Here is a 24,183-nt window from a genome sequence, read left to right on the forward strand (position 1 = left end):
CAGATGAAGAGAAGAAGGGTGAGCTTTCTCTGCGTAAATAAAATGAAGAAACATGGAGAGGCTAACATACGTTTAGCTTATTTATCCTCTAATCAATTTAATAAATAATTTGTCCTCTATTAAAGCTATATTAAAGAGACTAGAACTGGCTATGAATTTAGCAAGTAATTAAATCAGGCTGCAATTCTTACCCTGCCTTACTTGAGAGTAAGCCCCATTGACTTCAGCAAGGCTTTCATTTGAGTAGACATAGATAGGATTGTGCTGTTTGTTATTAACTGGCTCATGCTCTTAGCAAAGGATAAAGGGGAATTAACACACTAACATGCGGGCACCACCAATTACCGGTAATTAATTATATTCTGATATGGTACTTTAGATTATAATCTATTCCAGGCAGGGACCGGAACATTGTAAAGTAAGAATCACAGCCTGTAATACAGAATTTACACCCATGCTTCCCAAGTCCAAAAGCGCATTCCATTTCTGTTACAAAGCCGTAGCGGACATTTAATACAGAAACAGTAGTTTAAGATTTCTTTTCTTCAGAATAAATGGATATGGTTTACAATGCCTATATAAACAGCCACGTAACCCATGGATACAGACATCCCGCTTTCCGCAGCGGGAAGAAGAGGAAGAGCCCCGCCATTTAAAGCCCTAAAAACGCGTAAGGCTTCTTGTCAGGTAAAAGAAGCAACGATGCAGAATTAGAGAAGGGCAAGAAAGGAGAAGGAACCAGAATCAGCCGAATTTAGTAGGAGCACAAAGAGAAACCATTTTGTTTCTGCGGAAGCCTCTAACCCCGCATAGTAAAACGAATACTTCCAGTTGTAGGCGAGGTCCCCGGTGAAACATAAAAGGCTCCTCACCTGCGCCCAGAGAGGCCTCCTAAGCACAGTGCGAGCCACCAAGCAGCCCAAGCTCCTGCTGAGCAGCATGGCACAACTGGAGGCCGCCATCTTGGAGTCCGGAGGCTTCGCTGCGCATGCGCCATTTCTCAAAGTGACCTTGTACGTGGTGCCCTTGGGGCATCGACAGGTTTGAGCCCATAGTTAATTTTTTTTATTCCCCACCACCCTCTGGTATTTATTCACATATAAAAGCCTACGACAAAAAAAAAACAAAACCCAAAATGGAAATTTATTTAAATTCGCGTTTTGCTATGACGCGGCCTTCCCCCGGTCCAGCCGAGTCTCGCGCACGCGCACAACGCTCCCCACAATAAAACACTGCGCCACAACCCGCCGAACGAACCCCACCCCCCGGGGCCCCCGAGAGAGCTGATTCACTGCGCATGAGCACAATGGTTGACCATTGTGCCGAGTTCGGTACTCGCCGTCAACCACCGAGCTAGGCGCATGCTCGGTTTGTGACGCCGCCTCGCACTCACCTTCCCTGCCCCCCACGGAAACTAGGGCGGAGGCCGCGCGCGGGCGCGCACACGTCGCGGGTCTGGCAACGGATCACGCATGCGTATTCGTGTTCTACTAACTGCGCCACAACCTTCACGGGCGGAATTTTTTATTTCGGCTCAGTTAGTCCGATTGGATTTCAAAATGCGATTCAGGTGATGTGCTTTGAAGTAAATTTTGATTCGGATTTGGCCGGGCAACTGTCGGCATAGGGCGGCGGCGCGCGCTCTCGCCTTTGTTCTTTACCGCATCGCGCGACGATGGGAGGGGGGAGTTGGGGAGAGGGAGTGGCCTCATATAAAAGCCTCCGCGCGCGCCCTGGTCGGCCATTCTGGGGTCTGTTAAAAGGTAAGTACGGTGTATCTCGGAACGTTATTGTGGGGAACGGCTAGGGTGGGGACAAAAGGGCATTACGTTAGGGTTATTTTTATTTTTCCCCTTCCCAGAATGCGTCTTAATTGGCGATTTTTAGTAAATTATTTGATTGGCTGTACCTGGAGGTAAATTGTCCTTTCAAGACTGTTCTTAGCTGAATTCTCCCTGAAGGAAATAATACCCATTTAAAACCGAGCAACTTAATTTTAAAGGGACGTCTTCCCTTAAAAAGAAAAGGGGGGAAAAAATACTTTCTTCGCCCCCCCCGCCCGCCCCAATGATCGTCGCGGCTTCCTCTCCTTAACAAAGGCTTGTTGTTACGTAACAGTTCGGTTTTATTGTTTGCTTTTTTCCTCCCTCTGAATTTAAATTCTTAAGCTTAACTTTGTGATTTTTTTTCTCTTTTCTTGTTATAGGTTTGGTTTGGCTTGAGACACCACCGTCGAACTTGCTCCGCGAAACAAAGAGAAAAATACCCCCACAATCTTGAGCCTCTGAGACGACACTAAAAAAGCCAGCTACATTTCAGATCGTCTGTATTGGGAAGCTGATAAAATTCTTTGTGACCTTGAAGGAGAACTGCCACTAAAAAACAAAAAAACAAAATTAATATTTAGCAACAACTTTCCCTGATTTTTTTAATAGGCAACTTTTTGTTATTTATTGACCGTCCAAAAAGTTGCTATATTTTTTAAAAATGAAAACCAAATATAATTTTTTCTTTAAAAACACAGCTTAATCCAAAAAAAAAAAAAAGCTAAACCTTGAGGCGCTGTCGACGAGAAAATTAATTGGATAGTAAGTGTCGCATTTTCAACCAACTGACCAAAAGAAAATTGGTCCGTGTCGAAGTGAGCTAATGGCACGAAGAAAAGACAAAAAAAATGGAGGGGAAGTGGGTTTTGTTTGAGGTGTTAACCCTTAAGACTCGGGCATTTTGTCACCTAAAATGCATATTTATAAGGAGCATGATGGTCTCTTAGATAATCTATCATCTCCAGGACTTGTCAAGGGTTAATGAGCTCCCACATAATAGATGGTGGTGACTGAGCCATAAAGTACTACTTCTTTGTGTGGGAGACGTAGAAATGGAGCTAAATAAGCAATCTGTACATAAAGATTGCAGGGTAAGAGGCGAAGGGATGAAGAAAGCAATAATTTTGTTCTAGCCAGTAGTTAGACAGTTTAAAATACAGGGTGATATGTCAGTATCTATTTCTAAATTTGTTAATGTGAAAATGGGAGCTGTGGGGTTTTTTAAAAAAAAATCTTGGAAGGTTTTATAATTTATATGTAAGTATGTAATGCTGCAAAAAATAACTAGCAATCTAAAAATAAAGATTGCAACATGATGGGAAAATTGTTTTAAACCACTCAGTTTTTTTTTAAAAAAAGCCAATTAAGAGTTTTCTTGGACTCAAATGAGGTCTAATGTTTTTAAAATGTTCATCCTATTTATTTCCCCTTGCTGCAATATGGCGGTGCTATTTTATCTTTTGTCCCTGACAAGCAGCATTGTATATTTCCTTTACAGGACCTTTCCATTCTAATGCCATTTTCTACCTCCTCCCAAGTGGAGGGTAAAAGAAGGAGGGAGTGGTGTTAACCCTATAGTAGTGAATAATGGGAGGTTCTTTGAATCTCCGGCACCCCCCCCCAAACTGTGTATGTTAATTAGGTTCTAGTCTATAGAACTGACATAATATGCTACAAATTGTGTATATGGTGGGGATTGTATTGCTATAGTTTCCTCTTAATAGATTCTAAAGCCTCTTGCTTTTTTTTCCTAATTGCCTGTGCTTCTAAAATGGCGTCGCTGCCTCTTTCCTTCCTCATGTACAAGAACCCACAAGGCTTGCTGGGCAAGGGAGCTGATGTAAGCAGCTTGTAGTAAACTCCTCCCCCTGAATAGCTTGTGTTTGGCGCCCCAAGCAAGCAGACATGAAATGGAGGAAGGAGAGATGATGGGGGAGGGGAGAACGCCTTAACCTTCCCCTTCATCACCTTTCAAAAAAACCAATCTAATGAAATTCCACTCCCACTTCATATATAGGAGGAGATCTTTAGATACAGCTTGATAAGTGCAAAGTATGATCATAAATCCACAATGTGTTTTTTTTAGGTTTCAACATCACATGAGCTTTGGATTTCAGTTATTTCTCCCATGTTTGTCTGCTGTACTTGTATTAGGAAATTTTTGTCAAGTGCTTATGTTTAGTATCAGGCAGGCAAACTGTTTTGTGTCTTTTCCTTGTCTTTTCCCCTTCCCTTTTTTCATCTCTAGGTTTCTTTGAGGGTGGGCTTGATTGGGAAAGCATGTTCAGACAAATTAATTGCTGAGATGAAATGCTACCACTGGACCCCAAATCTTTTGTGAGTGTCAATGACACTTGCTGGAAAAGTTATAAAAGGGGGGGTGTCTGCATTTTCTCCGGCCACATGCACACAGCTGGGGGAGGGGGTAAGTTTTGTCTTAATTTGCCACATTCCACAGTTCCTGTACAATGTACTAGGAAAGAAGTTATCATTAGGAAAAATGGGAATCCAGCACTTGTATTACCTCATCAAAGGGAGGGGAACAGCCACAATTCCACCTGGTAAGCAAAATCTTTCTGGTATTAATTACATTTCACAACCTTCATTTCTGTTCCAGACCACTTTGTTTTATTTTTATTTTTTTGCTGCTGTTCTCTTCCATTGTCAGCGCCATGAAGTGACACCTACTGATGCATGCAGGCTGTTAAGGGTGTTAAATGTTTGCCAATCTGCTTAGGACACTAATGTTTAAGTTGGTTAATTCCTTAAAAAGGGTCTGCATGAACATCAAAGAGCATTTTAGAGATGCTGCCCTTGTGACTTCCCCCCATTAAGCACTGGATCCTTTACTTTCTGTGGGGAATGTTTCACAAAGCAGAATTTAAATGCCTCCATCTACACCTCCGGTGGTAGCATTTCATATTGTAACACTCCCCTCCCCGAAAGAACAAATGACACTCTTCTGGCTAGAAGTCTTTATAGCACTGAGGCACTTAACATTTCTCGTTGAAGAATATTTCAAAGTGCCCTATTAAGAAAGACACCTATTGTCAGGTTAACTTGTGTTTGGGAGTGGGGAATAGAATGAGGAAAGCTTATATAATACAAGCTTCTTAAAAGTAAACTTTGCAGAAGACAATTTCATCTCAAAATGCAGGTATTGGGTAATGTTCAGATCGTGCACCGATTAAGTGGGCCTTTAAATTTCAAAACTGATAATGCTCCATTAGAGATGAAGTGATCTTAGGAGAATAAAACATACTGTCCACAACAGTTATGGGATAACTAGCAGCACTGGGGCATCAAGAATAGTTTCTAATAGGCTTTAGATCCTTAAAGCACAACAGCAGATGTTCATATTGGTTCAGTAAAGACACATCAGAGTGATAATTCCAATACAGTGTGAGCTTAAAAGGTATAATAAAAACTAGCAGTGGTGTTGAACTGCTAAAATTCTATTTTAAAAGTTAAGGAATTCAGTTTTAAGATAAGCAAAGTGTTGGTGTGAGTAGCAGCCTTTCTGGAAGCACAATGGCTTAACTAGGAATTTACCCAAACTCGTAAAAGTAAGGCAAGTAGTGTGGCGTAAGACTCCTCTTAAATCCATTGTTTGAAGGATTCCCTCCTAAGGAAAAACAATGCTTTAGAATCTTTGTTGGCTTGGTATTCTGAAATTTCAATTCTGGAAGCCTGGCAAAAGAGCTGCAGCCCATTTAAGCATTATAAAGACTAGTGGCGCCACGGGCTTCAGAAGTCTTGGCCTGTTTCCTTATGGCTTTGCTTCTCTGCCAAATGTTATACCTACATTATTAGGTCAGCCAGTGAGCTGGTGAGGCAATGAAATGTCACAAGACTTTGGGACAAGCTGGTTTAGATCCTGTGTGTGCATAGTGTAAAAACAACAGTCTGAAAAGTTGGCTCTTCCTTAGTAACTTCCCTACAAGTCTGGCATTCTTTTTCTTCATCTCTTAACCACTGCTGAAGGAAACATGGACTAAGTTAGAGCCTTGACCTAAATTTGATGGACAATAGTACATGTAGTCTGGCCTTTCTTCCTGCACACTTTGTGAGGGAAAAGATACTCCCCTTTGAGAAAATCATTCTTAACTGGAAATTTCAGTGGGGCCAATTTCCATGTAAGTGTAATTAAGCAAACTAGAAACCTGAGTAATTAACATTTCCCATAGTAGTTTTGGCAATTTGTCCTTTCTTTTTAGGAAATGTATTGGCGTTTAACATAATGCCATAAATTGGTCTGAAAGGTGTCGCAGGACTGCGGTCTCTGCAACAGCAGCCATGCAGCTTGAAGACCTATTTGGAAACAAATCCTCTCAACAGTGAGATTTACTTTCAAGTCTATCCAGGATTGCAGCATTTAACGTTCCTCTCAAATCTTGGCTCCATCTGAAAACCTGTGACATTTAGGATCTAACATAAAAAGAAAGATCAGTTGGATGCCATGAACGCCGTTGCTTAGAAAAGTCAGTAAGCCTCAAGCTAGGTGGTTTTGATACTTCTAAGTTAAAATGAAAACTGGCTTTTTGAATTTTGCACTTTTGAAATGCTGACCTCAAGTGGAATTGCTTGTCTGCTACAGATCAGTTTCCCCATACTTGCTAGAGTAGAAATTCAGCACACTACCGTAGTGAACAGAGTACCTTTCAAAGAAAATGAAGCAGACATACTTTTATGTGGGAGTGGGGGTGATCTGAAAACTTGCAGTAAGCAACTGTCACTTCAGTAATTCCCTTGGGAACACATTTATTTAAGACACTTTGCTAACATATATTAATAGAATTGTAGGATATGAAGATGTCTTAATTGGATTAAAATCCCGAGTCCATTCTCTAAAACTGTAAGTATCAAATGACTCTCCCCATGGAGTCCAATCCTGGAGAACTTGTTTTCAGGACAATTGGAGCATTTGGGAGAGGATAATGCTGAATAGATGAGTAGACATGCTTAGCTTGTGGTTCCAGTATCGCCTGTATCTTCCTAGTTGGTTCTCCGTCCAGTTTTTGGCTTTCTATGGTACAGCTTACATGTTACTTACGCTTCAGCAAGCCCAAATTCTGTAGTGTTTTTGTAAAAAGATTGACAGGAGTCTCTGCAAGATAGCAAAGTAATACAGTGGAAGCAAATAACTCTTGAGAAATCAGCTTGCTTCTTGCTTGTATGGCAGCAGTTGACACAAGGCATTCTAACAGGAGTGCCTTGTGGGGAACTGATTGAGGTTCCTTGCATAATTTATTTTCCAAATCCGTGCTTTTGGTTTAGAAGTAGGGTGGAAGTTGATAATTTTTAACTTTACACAATTTATGAACATGGATGAAACATTTAAGCATTAATTCACAGTTGTCCTAATAAAAAATGTGTTCTCTTTAGCGAAGGTACAACATGCTACAGTGTTTTTATTGCAAGTTGAGTTTTTGCTGACACCTTAAATTACAGAGGTGTCAGATATCTGTATTTTTAAAAAACAAATTACCTTGCAATTATTATTTTTTCCCCTTCTTGACCTTTGATATACGCTATGAGAGTGGCATAATGTTTAATTTCAAAAAGGTTTGTATATGATCAAGGAACAAGTACATTTAACTGCCTAGTGTTATATCTGCATCTGGAAGCATTTCTAAGTGTGAAAAGTAGTTATGTTAACTGTTAAGGAATGAATGCTGAGACTTCCCTTTTTTATGGTCATCTGGCATTTTACTATTTTTTGCCTTTTTTTTTTTCAAAATAGGAGTGGCATGACTGAGTGCAGATGTATTTAGAATTTGTTCCGAATGGTGTTCTTGAGTCTTAAATAAGACAGAGTTTGATTGAATTCCTATGTTTTCAGTCTGCTCTTTGAAAAGGCGGCTTACCCTTTCAAGGTTTTTTAAAAACGAAATGAAGGCTTTGATCCTAAATGGCCCTTTATTTGTATTTATTTTGGAGGGGGGTATTTTTGTGGTTGGTAGTTGGAATATGTTACCTCTAATTTGGAAGAAAAATATTTAAAATGCCAACTGTGTTTCACACTGGATTTGTTTGCTTGGGCACTACGTAGTAGCTCTTGTGCCAAGTTGTAGTAAAATCGTGTCCCTGTTTACAAATACTAGAACTGTATAGACTGGAGACAAGCACAGTTGCCATTTCTGGTAAGGTTACTGAGGGTTGGATTTATGTGCATGTTAATGAGTACAGGCCCTAAAATCTTCCCCTGTGTGCCTTATTGGGAAATATAGCATATATTTGAGGTTTAGTCAGCTACAGGAAGATTATCTGAGTATACTGTTGTCGACTTGCCAGGATCTGACATGGCCCTTATTTTTCTGAATTGCATGTCACATTTCAATACAGTCATACCTTGGGTTACAGGTGCTTCAGGTTGCGTATTTTCGGGTTGCGCACCGCGCCGAACCCAGAAGTACCGGAACAGGTTACTTCCAGGTTTCGGCACATGCACAGAAGCGCCGAATCGCAACCCGCGCGTGCACAGACGTGGCGCTGCGGGTTGTGGACGTGCCTCCCGTATGGATCACATTCGCAACCTGCGCGTCCGCTGTATGTTTTGAAATATTAGCATGGTCAGTTAAATAGTTTCTCTAATGGAGGATGAATGTTGGCCAGTTTTTGGCTCCATAGCAAAACCAGCTCTGTATAACTGACACTGTCAAACAGTTAAAACAATTCTAATGTTCTAAGAAAAGAATGGGTATTGCTGTATCCACATTCACAAATGAAACAGCATTCCCCCCCTACCCCCATTTGTAGTAGTACTGTTAACTTTTGTATGGCTTTGTGCAGCCTGTTTGCTTGGGAACAAGTTCTGCAGATGTGAAGTGTTACATGCATAGTTACTGTACAGGGAATGGAAGCTTCATGATGAGCATAGATTTTGAAGGTATCTTTACTAATCCTGTGTGATACACCTGGAATGACTGCAAAAATCTTAACTCTTCAGTTTGTTGAGATGTTACAGCAATGTCTTGGTCAAATAGGTTATTGTTTTACAGCTGTGTAGTAGAGGAGAGGGTCAGAGCTGCAGAGAAAAAGCTGGCAGTATGAGATTGAGAGCTGTGAGTCATAATTAGAAATAAGAATAATTCTGCTAAAATTATATCTTGAAATCAAACACATTGCCATTTTCATAGCGTTCCTTTTCAGAATCTGTAACTATGTACCTTGGAGCATATGAAAGGTTTCAACTTGTTTCTAAGCTCTTAAAGTAGCTTGCTGCCATCATATTCCCTACTCTAGCTTTTTAAATTTACAGTAAGTACATGTACCCCAGCCCGTGGTAAATTGCCTCTCTAAACCCTTCATTAGTAAATTGTCCATAATCCTTGCAGGATTCTATTACAGGACGTGTTGCTTTGAAAACTTCATTCAAGTCGTCATCTAACACAGATTACTTTTCAGAGAATTGACTCTTAATCTGTCAGCAGTATTTTGTGGGGCAGCTTCTGTACAAAAATAATTATATGGCATTTGCAATCCTAATACTGTAGCTTTGTGCACATGCAGGGAAATGACATCTTTTTTGGAGGGGGAAACTTAGATTAATGTTCTTTATATGGGGGGGATGTAATTCATAGCAGCTGAAAGCTCAGCAAATGGGACCTGTGATATCTTCAAAGTGTCGTGGCATAAACTTAAGAACCTAGAGCCAATCTAATCAGAAATAAGGAGGTGCTAGCTCATGAAAGCTTGTGCCATAATACATATGTGCTATTTTTTCTGAAGTGTCACAGGGCTTTCTCATAAATGTGGTGCTTTATCCTGGAGTCCAGTAAACCCTGATTAAGGTCAGTGTCATACTGCTCCTTAGGGGCCTTAAAATTACTTGCATTACTTTACATCTAATGTCCAATGTACTTTACATCTAATTACTAATACACCTAAATTCATGCATGAAATGGATGTGGGGAACATGGTCACAAACACATAGCTATGGAGCCTGGAAAGTTGAGAATGGACTGTTCTATAGAATTACCAGTCTCACAAGGTTTGTAGCGCACATTGATACTTTAAATTATAGTCCATCTTTGTAGCGGATCAAATGGCAACAAAAGGAGAGACACTCAAACACAGGCGTGGAACACCAGCTAGTTAAACTTGCTACCTCAGTTCTCCACATTGCAGATGTAGGTGTTCTCAGCGTGCCATGGTACTGCTTGCAAGGCCAGGGAGGTTGGGCAGACTGAAGTTGCTGAAATTGTACATAAGTAACATGCATATTTTTTGAATTTCTCCTGGGAATGTAGTGCTGGAAATTGCCAGATTGACAGCTCTGGAGACTGAAGTCCTCTCTTCACCGCCACAGCAGGCTGAGCCCAAGCATCATCAGTGCAAGTCTTCGTCACCAGTGTATTGCTGCCTTGCATGTGAAAGGCCATATTGTGGGGTGAAAGGGGGAGTTCAGTCTCCAAAGCCCACTTGGTCATTTGGCCTATCCACTACAGGGTGAATTCACAAACATGGACCTTGAATGCAAATGCTTCAGAACTGGACTGAAGCCACGCAAAAAGATCTTCAAGCAACCACAAGCTGGTAACACCTTCCAATCTCCTGCTCAGTTGCCCAGCTGTCCTTGGATTTAATTTTCCATCATATGAGTGCATAATAACTTATTGATTTATCACCAACAGTGGATTCACTTTTTAAAATAACCAAATTCAAGGATTTAGAAGAATGTAGGACCTCTCCTGGACCCTATTGATTTAGGGGGAAATCTCAGGCACTGAAAAAAAGCAGGCCTATGAGAAGATCTGGATTTTGTAGTCTAGTCCTGTATTTTAAAAAAACAACTTGAAACCACACTTGCTGGGAGATAATGCCTCCACAGAAGGCAGCTCGAGTCACCAGTCCAATTTCACATTGAGAGTGAACACAAAAGTAGTTTTAGTCTTCCAGGCAGCTACATATATTAATATGCTACAGACTTCTTGAATTGGAGAGTACATTTTTCAATGCAGACAGTTGCTACTGCATCAAACTTGCAAGGATTTAAGGTGCTTCAGAATGCATACTGTATTGCCATTAGATAACTGACATTTACATAGATGCAACCCTGTTTCAGATTGGCACTGAGCCTGATCCAGTAGAAAGATGCTTAGCAGGTTGCTACAGGCTACCTCTTTGAACAATTTCAATAGCTAGCACACCTCTTGATGCAACTAGCTGTCCTTGCAAAAGAAGATAGAAAATCAAGAAGCCCCAAATCTTAACATGAAATTGGCATCTTGCTGCCCCTCTAAGATTTGTGGTGGTCAATCATACATGGTATTCTTTCAGAGACTAATAAACCATGATGTGAGGAAGAGACGGTCTTGACTCGGGCATGATTTTATACCAGCAAGTTCCTATGTTGGCTACCAGAAGTTAGCTGTAGAAACATCAGCTGCTCTTGGTTTAATTGCAGGGGGCACAGCTGGAGCACTGCACAGTCTCAAACCAGCTGCCACCCATAATGTGTGCTCGTGAGAGAGAGAGAACCATGCGCTGGATCAGATTTAAACTAAATTGGCTTCCCTTGCTACAATTTAGCTCAATTGCTACCCATGACCAGGCACTGCCCCGTGCTTTGGGGCCTTGACAATTAGCAGCTATATAGTATAACTTGACTGGCCATGAAAGTTGAGAAGTACATTAAACATTAGGGGAAGTTGCCAGTGAAAAAGCATGACTCATGAACCTCTTCAGGTAGCTTTTACCATAAAGCTTGCACATCCACTGACAGCCCCCTTTTAGTGTTGGCAGTGTAGAAATGCATATGGCCATGGGCTTTTTTATAACCACACAGCTTCAACTCTTGACTCGCACAGAATATACCATTGGAACACTGCTTTCTGAGCATAGCAACTTTATGAGCCCTTTCCTCAGAAAAGGGGTTGTGCACTTGGCTGATGAGCCCCATTGACCTCCATGGAATATAGGACCTTTCCAAAAACTTGGAAAAACACTGATGAGTGCGTGGTTTTGCTACTCGTGGCAATAGAAGTGCTGTGGGTTAACGAGAGTTGAATGTACATCTTAAGGTGCTAGTGTAATAATAAAAGGAGGTTGCTACTCCTTTTACAATAATGGCAGTGGAGGAACAAGAGAACGGGCCCTTGGATCTTGCTTGGCTGTTTCCTGATATGTGAAGCAATGGACAATTGCAAGCTGCTAGGTCCAAAAAGCCTTTATGTGACCCAGTGAAATAATTGCATCTAAGCAACTGTTGTAAATGCTCATTCAGTGCATTTGCCCATTTTAAATGGGGGTGCCCTTCTGTGTGCTGTATTCCTGTAAAACAAATACTTAGAGTGGATGTCAGAAATGTTACCACCAATAAAACTAGATTCTGGTATATTGCCTCTCACACTTCTCGTGAAGTTTTATATTTTAGCCTGGCTATATCTCGCTGAATTATTTACAGTGTGCTTTTTAGAGTCAGGCCTACGTATTCCAGTATGAATAATCCTGCCTTAAAGATAGGACAGGAGGAACTTTAGTTGTGTGCCTGAGAGTATGCCCCACTGAACTGTAAACTTGCATAGGATTGTGCTATGAAATTCGTAAAAGTTAAAAAATATTATGATATTAGTAGGGAAGAACTCTCAGAACATTAGGTAGAAAGATATTTGTTGTGACTGAAATATATGAGACTTGAACTGCATGTGGCAGAACACAAAATGTTTATTTTTAAAAAAATACTTGTTCCAGTTGGAAACAAAATATCTTGTAACAGCCTGCATATTTCACCAACACTCGTTCAAAAGTCATGGTGATCAACAAAATGGCAAACAAATTATCAGTGCAGAGGATAGCATTTCTTCACTCTTTCTCACTGTCTTTCGCCATCTCTTTGCTTACTGCTCCTTTTTATTTTCCAAAGTTTATGTGATTGAGGAAGCCGCTTGTTGGCTCAAAGAATAGGATAACTTTTCAGTGCAAATCTTGATCCTTTCTCTGCACTGTACATTGACTCCTGAGAACTTTATCTAAAGAGGAAACATGATAATACTTTGCACTTACTAGAATTGAAAGCTACCCCCTGAAATTTTCTCACTTTTTTTTTTTTTTTTGCAAAGGGAAGGTGTAGTTTTTAACTGTTTTGAGGAGTTAGAACTAACTGTAGTACGCTGCTTTTCTCCTCTATTTTATCAGAATTTCCAACCATGGGTTCCAGACCGATAGACCCAAAGGAACTCCTGAAAGGACTGGACTGTTTCCTTGGCAAAGATGGAGAAGTCAAAACACACGAAGGAATCACTAAAATTTTCAAGTAGGTTTTTAGTGTTAAGGGTATAATTGAAAGGCTTGTTGTGACTCCCAAAAAGTGATGGCTTACTAAAACCTTACATTGTACATGCGATGTAAGAACCCTCCAGCATCATTTACAGCTGTTCAGCTATGGCAGGCACCCCCAAATTCAGCCCTCCAGATGTTTTGGGACTACAACTCCCATCATCCCTAGCTAACAGGACCAGTGGTCAGGGATGCTGGGAATTGTAGTCTCAAAACATCTGGAGGGCCGAGGTTGAGGAAGCCTGACCTTGCATATAGTTCTGAAAACTAGGTCAGCTTACTGGGTGAGCTGGAATTGACAGAATTTGAATTCCCTTCTCTCAACAAATGTATCTCTGTGTGTGTCACCCCACCCCACTGAAAAAGCTCCCTTTTCCTTACAAATATTATCTGGTGACTATACACAGTCTCATCTTCTGGATGGCCTGCTTGCAGTAGTAGTTAATATTTCCCTTTTATCCAATTTTAGCTTGATGAAAGATGCCCAGAAGATGGTCAGTCGCTGCATCTATCTGAACATCTTGTTGCAGACCAGAACACAAGACATACTCTCAAAGTAAGGACTTTTGAATGTTTCTGATGAATAGAATTTGGTCTGCTAGTTCCAGAGGCAGAGGGGGAGTTCTGTGGATTAAGTCTAGGAAAGGGGCTGGGGTGGACTTCTGACTCATGTCGCCACCTCCAGCAAAAGGAATATGCTTTCTATAATTACAGATGCCACTGAATTGTCCAGTCACTCACTTTACTTTATGCATTTTGCGTTTTATGTTTTAACCCATCTTGTGGTCTCGATGATACATGAATATTAATAAATAAATAAATAAATAAATAAATAATACTTAAATAAATAATAATAGTTAGCAGGGTGAGCCCACTTGCATTCAGGATATTCATATCCCTGCTTTGCTTTTGCCTGTCTATCCGCCTCCCAGTTAGTCTTACAAATCCTAGGCACTCATTGCAACCATCTAGGAATGGTGAGCAAAGCACTTATCTCAACAAAGTGTGTTCCCCTCTTTCTGCAGATTCATCAAGGTTGGTGGCTACAAGCTTCTCAACACATGGCTGACCAGCTCAAAAGCAGCGAATAACGTGCCCCTCCTGCAACAGATCCTGCTCACCCTGCAGCACTTGCCCCTTACTGTGGATCATCTGAAACAAGTTAGTCAATGAAACAGCTTTGGGCGTTGCTCTTCACCCTTGCCCTTGGGTTTCAGGGCAGCAGAAATGCCCCGCGGCAAGGTGGGTGGGCCAGGAGGGCTTGGCCTTTTTCTCGGGATCACACGCCTTTCCCAAAGCCAGTACCCCCTGGGTGCAGTAATACAGCAACCTGACACGCATTGTTTCAGCCTGGCGTTTTGCTTGATGTGATAACCTCCTATTTTTTCCTCCCACCCTTTCTATTTCAGAACAATACTGCCAAGCTGGTCAAGCAGCTCAGCAAGACAAGTGAGGATGAAGGTAAAAACCTGTTCTCTGGACACTTGCAGAATTCTGACACATGCCCTCTTACATTGGTTATCACTATATTCCAGCAGCTCAATCGGTGCTTATGTCTCTCTCCTTTCCAGAGCTTCGCAGACTGGCTTCAATACTGGTCAGCGACTGGATGGGTGTCATCCGTTCCCAGAGTAGCTCCCAGCCTACAGGTGAGTGACTCTGTGCTGTCTCACAGATGCTTAGGTTAAGTTTGTAATAGCCAAATCTGGCTGTTAACCGGTCTCATCCTTCAGAACTAAGAACAAGTGTTTCCCAAACTCTGGTCTCCAGCTGTTTTTCGACTACAACTCCCATCATTCCTAGCTAACAGGACCAGTGGTCAGGGATGATGGAAATTGTAGTCTGATTGGTATATTCACACATTGTTTAAAGCAAGTACAAACAGTGATGAAATCTCCCTTAGCTACATCCCGAAAGGGCCAGGAAGTATTCCAACTTTAACCCTTCTGACCTTCATTCTTCCTTGCAGAGCGAGACAAGAAAAAGCGAAAGGAGGAGAATAAAGGCAAAACACCCGTTCAGGAGAAGCCTCAGGAGGCCAAATCGGAAGCCAAGCTTGAAGAGACCCCTGAGAAGAAGAAAGAAAAGCCAAAATCTCTCCGCACTACAGCGCCCAGCCATGCTAAGTTCCGTTCCACCGGTAAGTGCTGGCATAGTCATGCTTAATGAGCCAGTATGGTGTAGCATTTAAGAGTTGGACTAGGACCCTGGGAGAGCAGAGTTCAAATCCCAACTCAACTGTGGAGCTCACGAGGTCACCTTGGGCCAGTCGCAGCCTCTCAGCTTAGCCCCACCCCACCAAGTTGTTGTGAGGATAAAATGGGGGGGGGGACTGTGTATGCCACTCTGAGCTCCTTGGGAGGAAAGGTGGGATATAAATGTAGCCAACAAAATAATATGTTTTTGAGCAAAAATACATTCTAGAAACAGCTGGCTTGCAGTCTTGGATAGGCAGGCAGACCATACTTGCAGAGCCTATTCTGGGATCGTTGCAGTTGTTGTTGGAAACAGTTATGACACTGAATGTTGCCGTTAACTTGCAGGGCTGGAAATGGAGACTCCATCCCTCCTTCCCGTAAAGAAAACTGTCAGTGCTGCAGTAACCTCGGACAAATACAACTTGAAGCCAATACCACTGAAGAGACAGAAGTAAGTCCTTGGGTCCTAATGATGACTTCATCTCATTGCTCTTAACTACTTGTCGATTGGAGGATCTCAACCCAGCATTGGGGAAGCTTCAGTTATTCCTGTTGAGCCAGCACTTTCCTAAGTTGTAACATCAACTCTTTCAGGAGGCGGGAGTTGATGGTGACAGGAGGCCTTTTGCTTGTTATCTGTAGTGAATGAGGTGTAATAGTTGGAGAAAGTGGCTCAAGCCGTTCTGTTCACAGATTTTTAGATATGCTGGAGCACGGAAGTTTGGAATAGTGATGGAGCAGAATCTGGATTCACACTGCCCTGGGATCTTCTGATAAAAGGGCGGGCTGTAAATTGGATAAATAACAACAGCAGGGATGTTCGCTAGACAAATGAAGTATGCAATTTGTGTCTCCAAGACAATTTGTCTACTACAAGAGATATAAACTCCCGAAACTGATGGCGACCTTCCTAGTGCCCCCTCCTCTTTTAACTGACTGGGTGCCTTTTCTCCTGCAGCACATCTACTCCCATTGCAGAAAACCCACCTGCTGAGAAGAAATACAAGCCCCTCAATACCACCCCTAACACTACCAAAGAGATTAAAGTCAAGATCATCCCCGCACAACGTAAGCTTCTCTAATTTTTGTTTTTTTTAATGGTTGTTCACACCATTGTGTCTTACCCAGAAGGCTTGTCCCAGGTAGAAAATGACCTATGGAGTAACATGCACTATAGAGGCAGCTAGAATACCAGTGCTCTGACCTTCCTCATGAGTGAGGCTGTTGTGGCTGCTGAATGTTTCCGAGGCTGCAGACCTTGCCATGCTTGCTTGGGAGTAGCTCCCACTGAGCACGGTGGGGCATCTTATGACTAAACACGTTCAGGATTGCACTGATGAGGGACTTTGATTGCAGAGTTGCTTTCAACCCGTTTTTCTCCATTCATCCCCAGCTATGGAAGGTTTGGGCTTTTTGGATGCCCTAAACTCTGCCCCTGTCCCAGGGATCAAGATCAAGAAGAAAAAGAAAGTTTTGTCTCCAACTGCAGCAAAGGTGAGAGGAACCTGTTACCGTATTTTTCGCCCCATAGGGCGCACCGGCCCATAGGGCGCACCTAGGTTTTTTTTTTGGGGGGGGGAATAAAGAAAAAATATATAATTCCCCCCCAGGCGCGGGCTGGGGATAGAGGCAGCTCTGTGCAAGCCGTGGGAGGGCTCCCGCGGCTTGCGCAGAGCTACCCGAAGCCCGGGTGCGACTGCTCAGCGCGCCCAGGCTTTGGGGTGCAGGCAGCTCTCCGCAAGCCGTGGGAGCCCGGCGGGAACTCCCACAGGCTCCCAAGGCTTGCGGATAGCTTCCTGAAGCCTGGAGAGCGAGAGGGGTCGGTGCGCACCAACCCCTCTCGCTCTCCAGGCTTCAGCGAAAGCTTGCATTCGCCCCATAGGACGCACACACATTTCCCCTTCATTTTTGGAGGGGGAAAAGTGCGTCCTATAGGGCGAAAAATGCGGTAATAATAGGAATTGTTGTTATTATTATTATTATTATTATTATTTATACTTTGCTCCTCTGGCTGGGTTTCCCCAGCCACTCTGGGCAGCTCGCAACAGAATGTTAAAAACGCGATCAAACATTAAAAATTTCCCTAAACAGGGCTGCCTTCAGATGTCTTCTAAAAGTCAGATAGTTGTTTATCTTCTTGACATCTGGTGGGAGGGCGTTCCACAGGGCGGGCACCACCACCAAGAAGGCCCTCTGCCTGGTTCCCTGTAGCTTCACTTCTCATAGTGAGGGAACTGCCAGAAGGCCCTCAGAGCTGGACCTCAGTGTCCGGGCTGAACAATGGGGGTGGATGTATCAATATGTATATTGATGGCCAAAGCCCCAACTTCCCCTACTGTTAACACCGTATCTGGCAATTAACTAAATAGAGGCTTGGGGTGTGTTTCTCAATATTTAGTCAAGCCCCTTTGAAGGGAAGCCAGTTCAAGAAATGAGTGCCACCAAGCCAGCTTCACCAGAGCTTACCCCTGCATCAGAGCCAATGGATGTGGATAGACCTGGCACCCCTGTACCAGCTGTGGAGGTTCCTGAGCCAATGGAGACAAGTAAGGAATAGCAGGAGGGAAGGCACATCCAGTGTAACTGTGTGTGTGTGTGTACATGGAGCAGAGCTTTTTACCCGATGCTGTGCTGAGTTTGTCCAGGAAGCCTTCACCATCTTAAAATTGCTGTCTCAAAGCAAGATCCTGAGCAGCTAGTGCATGGTGTCTAAAAGGCAACTGGCCTAAGGGATATACATGGCATCTGAAACAGGTTAGGGGTTTCCCCGCCTCTTCTGGCCCTGGTATTCGAAGCATGCGATGTCTCTGCAGCTCTGTTGCTGAGCTTGCATGTGGTTGTGCTTTTGCAGACTCCTCTGAGCAGGGCGGATTGCTGGATTCCAAACCAGCCGATAGCCCGGTCGACTCAACCCAGCTGACAAAGAAGGGCAAGAAGAAGAAGACTGTGAGCTGGCCTGAGGAAAGCAAGCTGCGGGAATACTTCTACTTCGAACTGGATGAGACAGAGCGAGGTGAGTGCCCTGTTCTGGAGAGAAGGTTTGTGCAAATAAAAGGAATTGGAATGCGAAAACACACATGCACAGCCCTGGGATTCCTTCTGCAGTGGCTAAGTCACAAGGCCACGTGACAGTGAAAACAATTATTCTGGGCACTCTTGGCTTTCCATCAAGGGTTTCTTTGCAAGCAGTAATGTCCAGGGTTTATTTCTTTGTTGAATTAAAGCTTTGATATTCAGGAACCGAGGGTCCTCTAGGCTAACATATATTGTTTGCTGTGGGAAAATTTGGAGTTTCTCTGTTGTGCTGATCAACAGAAAGGATTGGTTTTCCCTTCCAAGAAGTTGGTGTGGGAAGGCAATAATGAACCTTCAGTGTTGGCACACGAGGGTCCCTAGCTGCATTGTTAAAAAGAGTTTTGCCAGATCTTATTTTAGGCTTACCTGTCTGCTCTGTCCTCATAGTCAATGTGAACAAAATCAAAGACTTTGGCGAAGCTGCCAAGCGAGAGATGCTGAAGGATCGCGAGGCCTTTGAGACAGCACGTCGGCTCAGTCACGATGCCATGGAGGAGAAGATCCCCTGGGTCTACCCGAAGCCCATTGACTTGCCTTCTCCACTGGTTCAGCCAGGAAGCGGGAGCCAGGAGAAGTTCACCCAGGCTGAGCGCGAGAAAGGCATTTTGCAGGAAATCTTTCTCTCCAAAGAGAGGTAGGTGAACTCCAGCAAATGTGCTGACGTGTGCATTTTGAGCACTTGAGACCCTGGGTTAGATCCCTGTCATCTTCAGCAGATGACTTCCAGACTGAGTATAGGACACAGAAACTAGATGGAATACCGACCTGACTATAGGCAATGCTCTAATTTTAACAAGGATTCAGTCATGTATCCTGGAAGACAGCAGTGGAGAAACAGTATTAGTTACATGGCTGGGAGAGGCAATTCCATGGCTAGTCCCATTTTGGGGAGGACCTGGGCAGTTACAGCTCTATCTTCCCGTTTCTTCTGCAGTATCTGGGCTCTCAGCAGTTCTCACCGTGCTTGTCCTCTCAAGTGTTCCTGTGTGGCAGGAGAAGGACCTTTATTACGTAGGGCACTAGGTGAACTGTCCAGAGTTGGCCTGGGATTTCAAGTTTCTTGGCTTCCCTAGTTTCAGGCCTAGCAGTCTTAACTTAGGCAAGGCATTATCCGTCTCTTCTCTCCCTGTATTAATTCCAGACTAATATTCTCTCTCCCTAGTGTTCCCGACAGTCCTCATGAGCCTGACCCAGAGTCCTATGAGCCAGTGCCGCCCAAGCTCATTCCTCTGGATGAGGTAAGTGCTTTCCTACTTTGGTGGTTTCCAATCCCCTGCTTTGAGCAGAGGAAAGCAAAAAAATAAAAAATAGTGGCTACAACAGGAGTGGGAGTGATAGCCAGGGCTAGTCTTGCAACTGTATAGCAGGCCAATATTTTATTTTTTTAAGAGCAGGACACTTGATAGACGAAAACTCCTAGGTTCCCTGTGCTAAGAAAGCATATTTAAGAAAGGGACCCAGAAACCCTGTGCTCTATGCCTATTCCCTGCCGCCTCTCTGTGTTGGTTTCCCTTCTCTGTAGTGGAAACAAGCTGGAGAAGGGGAATATTTTGGATCAGAAGCACAGCCGATCTCCCCTGGGCTAGAACAGCCGGCTCTCCCACCCACCCACCCGCCCCGTCTCCCTGGGTTTGAGCAGCCAGCTCCCCAGCAGCCAGCCTCTGCTGACTCCTTCTGTCTCCTCTGTCACCTCTCTCAGGAATGCTCCATGGATGAGGCTACCTACGAGGAAAGACTCGACCCAACCACCGCCTCGCAGTCTCCGGACGGAGCTGGGGGCTCGAAGCTGCCCCCGGTCCTGGCCAACCTCATGGGCAGCATGGGGGCAGGCAAGAACCCGCAGGGCCCCAACCCCAACTCCTCCATCAACGTGCAAGAGATCCTCACCTCCATCATGGTAACTAGAACTGCCACATTGCAGTCTTTTGAGCAGCAGAAAACCAATCGCAGCTGACCTGGCCTGCCATGCCTCCTTCTCACCTGCCTCCTTTGCAGTTGAGAAGCCGAATTTCTGCTGAACCAAGCTATTGGCCCCATCTTACCGACACCTTCAAATAGGTGCAGAGACCAGAATCCTCCTCCTCTTCCTCTTCCCCTCATGAAATAAAAAGAGCAGGAGACTATCCCACACTGCGCCAGGAAGAGAAGCTGATAAATGGGATTCTGTCCTGAAACCCATTTTCTGGTGCCTTCCTTTGCGCAAAACCGGAGTAGCTCCCCTGCCCCAGCTAAGCAGAGGTGTACGCAGGACCAGTGTAGCCAGTGGGGACAGGGTAGGCCAAGGCTGCAGACCTCCTTTCTAATCCCACGGCTTGTCTTCCCCGTTTATTGCAGGGTGGCTCCAACAATCACAAAACAGAAGAGCTGCTGAAGCAGCCAGATTACTCCGACAAAATCAAGCACCTGCTGGGCAACTTGCAGGGTCAGCCTGGACCGGGTCCTTCAGGAGGTGAGTTGGTTTCATTTGGCACCTTAATCCCTCTGCCCCCCCCCCCATGTTGAAGAGGCCTTGCTGTTTCCATCAGCTGTCCTCCCAGATATGCCACACAGTTCCTCCCCATGAGTCTGTTGCATAAGGCGCCATAGGGCTGCTTCCCCCCACTTTAAAATGGAGGCCTAAGTAAAGGACTAGGTGGCCCATCCAAGGGAGGACATGCCAAAGCTTTGTGTTTGAATTCCAGGCTTACAGTGGCTAATGGGTTCGGTTTAGCCTGGTGGTTATGTAGAGCTGTTTCTCTCTTTCCTTTCTTTTTTCTTTCATATACAGCTGTTTTTCTCTGTTTCTCCTTTGCGATGGGACTCCATTAACAGTTCCTTTCTTCTCCTTATAGTTCCTCATGGACTGCTTGGAACAGGGCCTGGTCCAGTCCCCAACGGATTTCCCCCGGGGCCCAAAAACATGCAGCTCTTCCCTCCTGTAGTTCCAGGACCTATGCCTGGTAAGTAGAGATGGGTTCTTCCTAAAAAGAAAAGGCCAGCATGGAATCATAGAATCAAAAAGCTGAAAGAGGGAGCATGAGAATCATCTAGTCCAACCCCCTGCAATGCAGGAATCTTTCACCCTGTGCGGGGCTTGAAACCACAACCCTGAGCTCAAGAGACCTATGCTCTTACCAACCGATTTATCCCTGGGATTGGGGGGGGGGGCATGGCATATTCCTGAAAAACCATTGTCAGTTGTGTTTCTTTGGCTAAACCCAAAGCCACGCTCATTGTGCTCCCCTTCTGTCTTCCCCAGGACCCCACGGGGGCCCAGTTGGTCCTAACATGCCTCCCGGCCCTGGCGTGCCCAGCGGGCCTCGAATGATGGGCCCACCCCCTCCCCAGTGTAATGATGGCTACTGGGACCCTCCCGACGGTGGCATGCGAGGTGGGCCCCACGGAGGCATGAGAGGCGGCAGCCCTGGTCCGGGCCCCGGCCCTGGCCCTTTTCACCGTGGGCGAGGTGGCAGAGGCGGAGAGCCCCCTTTCCGTGGACGAGGCGGCAGGCGGAACGGCGGCCCCCCTAATGGTAGGGGTGGCCCTCCCAACAACAGCATGGGCGGTGGCCATGGAGGGGGACACGGCGGTGGCGGCCACGGAGGGGGACACGGCGGCGGCCATGGAGGCCACGGAGGAGGGGGCCACCCCGGGGACCACGGCAGGGGCCACCCCGGGGACCACGGCCGGGGACATCCTGGCGGTCATCCAGGGGATCACGGCAGGGGACATCCAGGTGGTCATCCAGGGGACCACGGCCGGGGATATCCAGGGGACCACGGCAGAGGTCACCCAGGGGACCACGGCAGGGGACATCCAGGGGACCACGGCAGAGGTCACCCAGGGGACCACGGCTGGGGGCACGGAGGCGGCCATGGTGGAGGTAAATACTGGAAATTTTCAGTGCTCTTCCCTTGATGGGGTGGGATTTGCAAGGGTGTCAGCCCAGCATGCAGAGTTTCACAGGGAGGCAAGCAGCTGCTAAAAGAAAAAGCAAAGGGGAACAGAAATGTTTGAATACAGATTGTCCATCCCCTTTGTCTTTGGCCCCTAAAGCAGATTCTTCAGATGTTAACAATGCTGCCCAGGGCATAGGATAGTCTCTTCCCATTTACTTTTAATAGCATGCTTTCTTTTGAAACTTGTTTTGCCATCTTTGGTTCTTTGTGATGCATCGCATTCTGGGTCTGCGGGTGGCTGGGATGTAACAGCATGTTGAGGGAAGGGATGCATGCAAAGTTGCCCGAACTTCCTTCCCGCCTTGGCTGACTGCCCTGTCCCTTCCCTTTCGCCTCGCAGACAGGTCGGAGCGCCCCGTTTGCCGTCACTTCACAATGAAAGGCAGCTGCAGGTACGAGAACAAGTGTGCCTTCTACCACCCTGGCGTCAACGGGCCGCCCTTGCCCTAGTCGCAGGGCCCCGGGCCCCTCTCCCCAGCTCTTCTTAACTGTGGTATCAGCACACATTCCCATGTCACGGACTCTGGGACTTGAACCCCCAACTCTCGAGACTCATGCTGCATCCACCTTTTTATGGCTTCTGTGAGGCCCTTTAAACATTTGGGGCAAGGGGGAGCCGACCACTCTCCCCTCCGCTGCTACTGATATGAACTGCCACATCCCCCCCCCCAAAAAGAGGAAACCACTGGGAGGCACCTTCTCCGTCTGGTCTGTGGAGCGATGAGGCCACCCATGGCTGTGAAAGCACAAGAGACGTCAGGGCAGGATTTTTGGAAAAGCCGACCGACCTGTGTAAATATCCCTGTGAAAACCAGCAGAGGAGGAGGAGGCACTGCAGCTCTGAAAGGCCTGCCTGGGCTGGGCTGTATTCCACCACAGGTTCCCAGGAACCAGGCCTGCACTGAGGACTTTGCTTTTTCTCCGGCAGAACAGCTGGCCTCCGCAGGCAAACGCTGCCCTTTTAGGAACACGCCTGTGAGGCAGGGCGAGAAGCAGCCGCTTCTGGATTATTCTGCGGTCGACGAATCTACAGCCCTGGTTGAAGGCCCACTGGGAGATGGGGGAATTCCAGTAGTTGCCACTTGCACAATACCTTACTGGTGCCCCAGCCTCTCCCCTTTGTCGCATCTTCCCCACTGGCTGCAGAGATGCGGTTTCCTTTGGTGCTATGTTCTGTCATTAGGGGAAACCTACAAACTGTTTTCTATGAAAACTCAACCTTGACTCTAATGATTTAGGGGGGTAATTTTTGTTTTCCTGATTTATGTTGTTGGTTGTGGGTTTCTTTTTTTCCTTTTTTTTTTTTTTTTAAGTGTCTCACAAGGTGTGGGCTTGTCATTACATCTTATGTCTCCCGTTCTCCTTGAAGTGGGTGCAGTCGCCCCTCTCCTGAGGGCAAGGAAATGTCTCTTCTCTCTCTAAGTTTTGTATATTTTGTACATTAGTAATAAACATGGTGGGAAAATGAGTTATCTAATTTAACCCTTGTCGTCTGGGCTGGCTGTTCTTTTCCCTGGCAAATAAATTACATTGTATTCATTGAACCAGGGCTCGAGGGGGAAAGGGGTGAATGGTTTTGAATTATTACCTGAACCAGCCAATTCTCCAGCATAGGCTGGCTTGAGCGGTGCTCTCATGGAACCATCTGTCCAAGAGTGTTTCTTTTGCAAAAGAAAACGGTAAAAGAGTTTTGCTCCACAAACCAGAGACACATCTCCAGCCTTCAGTTCCTGCAAGCTCACATGCAGCAGATGAAAGCGATTACATTCTCTAGGAACTATCTAGTTCCCCAGCAAAGTACTCTGAACCTTCTGTCTGTCCCAAATCTACTACCAGTGAGCCTAGTTTCTAGTACAGTGGTACCAT

General features: G+C 45.1%; 2 protein-coding genes across 9 annotated transcripts in view; one reads left to right on the plus strand and one right to left on the minus strand.

The window, feature by feature from the left end:
• MRPS18B (mitochondrial ribosomal protein S18B) overlaps window positions 1-2,030 on the minus strand; it is a 10,477-nt gene extending 8,447 nt beyond the window's left edge. The window contains exon 1 of one of the 2 annotated variants that reach the window (XM_080996075.1): window positions 1,910-2,030. In XM_080996075.1, coding sequence (XP_080852201.1) covers window positions 1,910-1,975 — 66 coding nt within the window. In that variant the 5' untranslated portion in view covers window positions 1,976-2,030. Of the gene's footprint in view, window positions 1-872; window positions 1,012-1,909 lie in introns of those variants that run through there. The other variant, XM_080996074.1, reaches the window with a different exon arrangement.
• Window positions 1,398-23,799, plus strand: PPP1R10 (protein phosphatase 1 regulatory subunit 10). 7 transcript variants are annotated; one of them, XM_080996070.1, is made up of 20 exons: window positions 1,398-1,570; window positions 2,207-2,588; window positions 12,966-13,083; window positions 13,576-13,662; window positions 14,132-14,267; window positions 14,516-14,567; window positions 14,678-14,755; window positions 15,076-15,246; window positions 15,650-15,755; window positions 16,263-16,372; window positions 16,698-16,798; window positions 17,703-17,850; window positions 18,156-18,317; window positions 18,767-19,013; window positions 19,542-19,617; window positions 20,079-20,276; window positions 20,714-20,828; window positions 21,211-21,318; window positions 21,618-22,241; window positions 22,658-23,799. In XM_080996070.1, exons 3-20 carry the CDS (start codon window positions 12,977-12,979, stop codon window positions 22,765-22,767), a joined length of 2,736 nt encoding a protein of 911 aa, XP_080852196.1. In that variant the 5' UTR covers window positions 1,398-1,570; window positions 2,207-2,588; window positions 12,966-12,976; the 3' UTR covers window positions 22,768-23,799. The 7 variants fall into 7 exon arrangements, with proteins under 7 accessions (XP_080852196.1, XP_080852197.1, XP_080852193.1 ...); XM_080996071.1 differs by lacking the exons at window positions 1,398-1,570; window positions 2,207-2,588 and adding an exon at window positions 4,607-5,962; XM_080996067.1 differs by lacking the exons at window positions 1,398-1,570; window positions 2,207-2,588 and having other exon boundaries at window positions 21,618-22,094; window positions 22,131-22,241.
• Window positions 23,800-24,183: the final 384 nt, after the last annotated feature.

Source organism: Podarcis pityusensis, assembly GCF_964106645.2.
Source record: "Podarcis pityusensis genome assembly, chromosome: 2".
In the NCBI taxonomy this organism is placed as follows: domain Eukaryota; kingdom Metazoa; phylum Chordata; class Lepidosauria; order Squamata; family Lacertidae; genus Podarcis; species Podarcis pityusensis.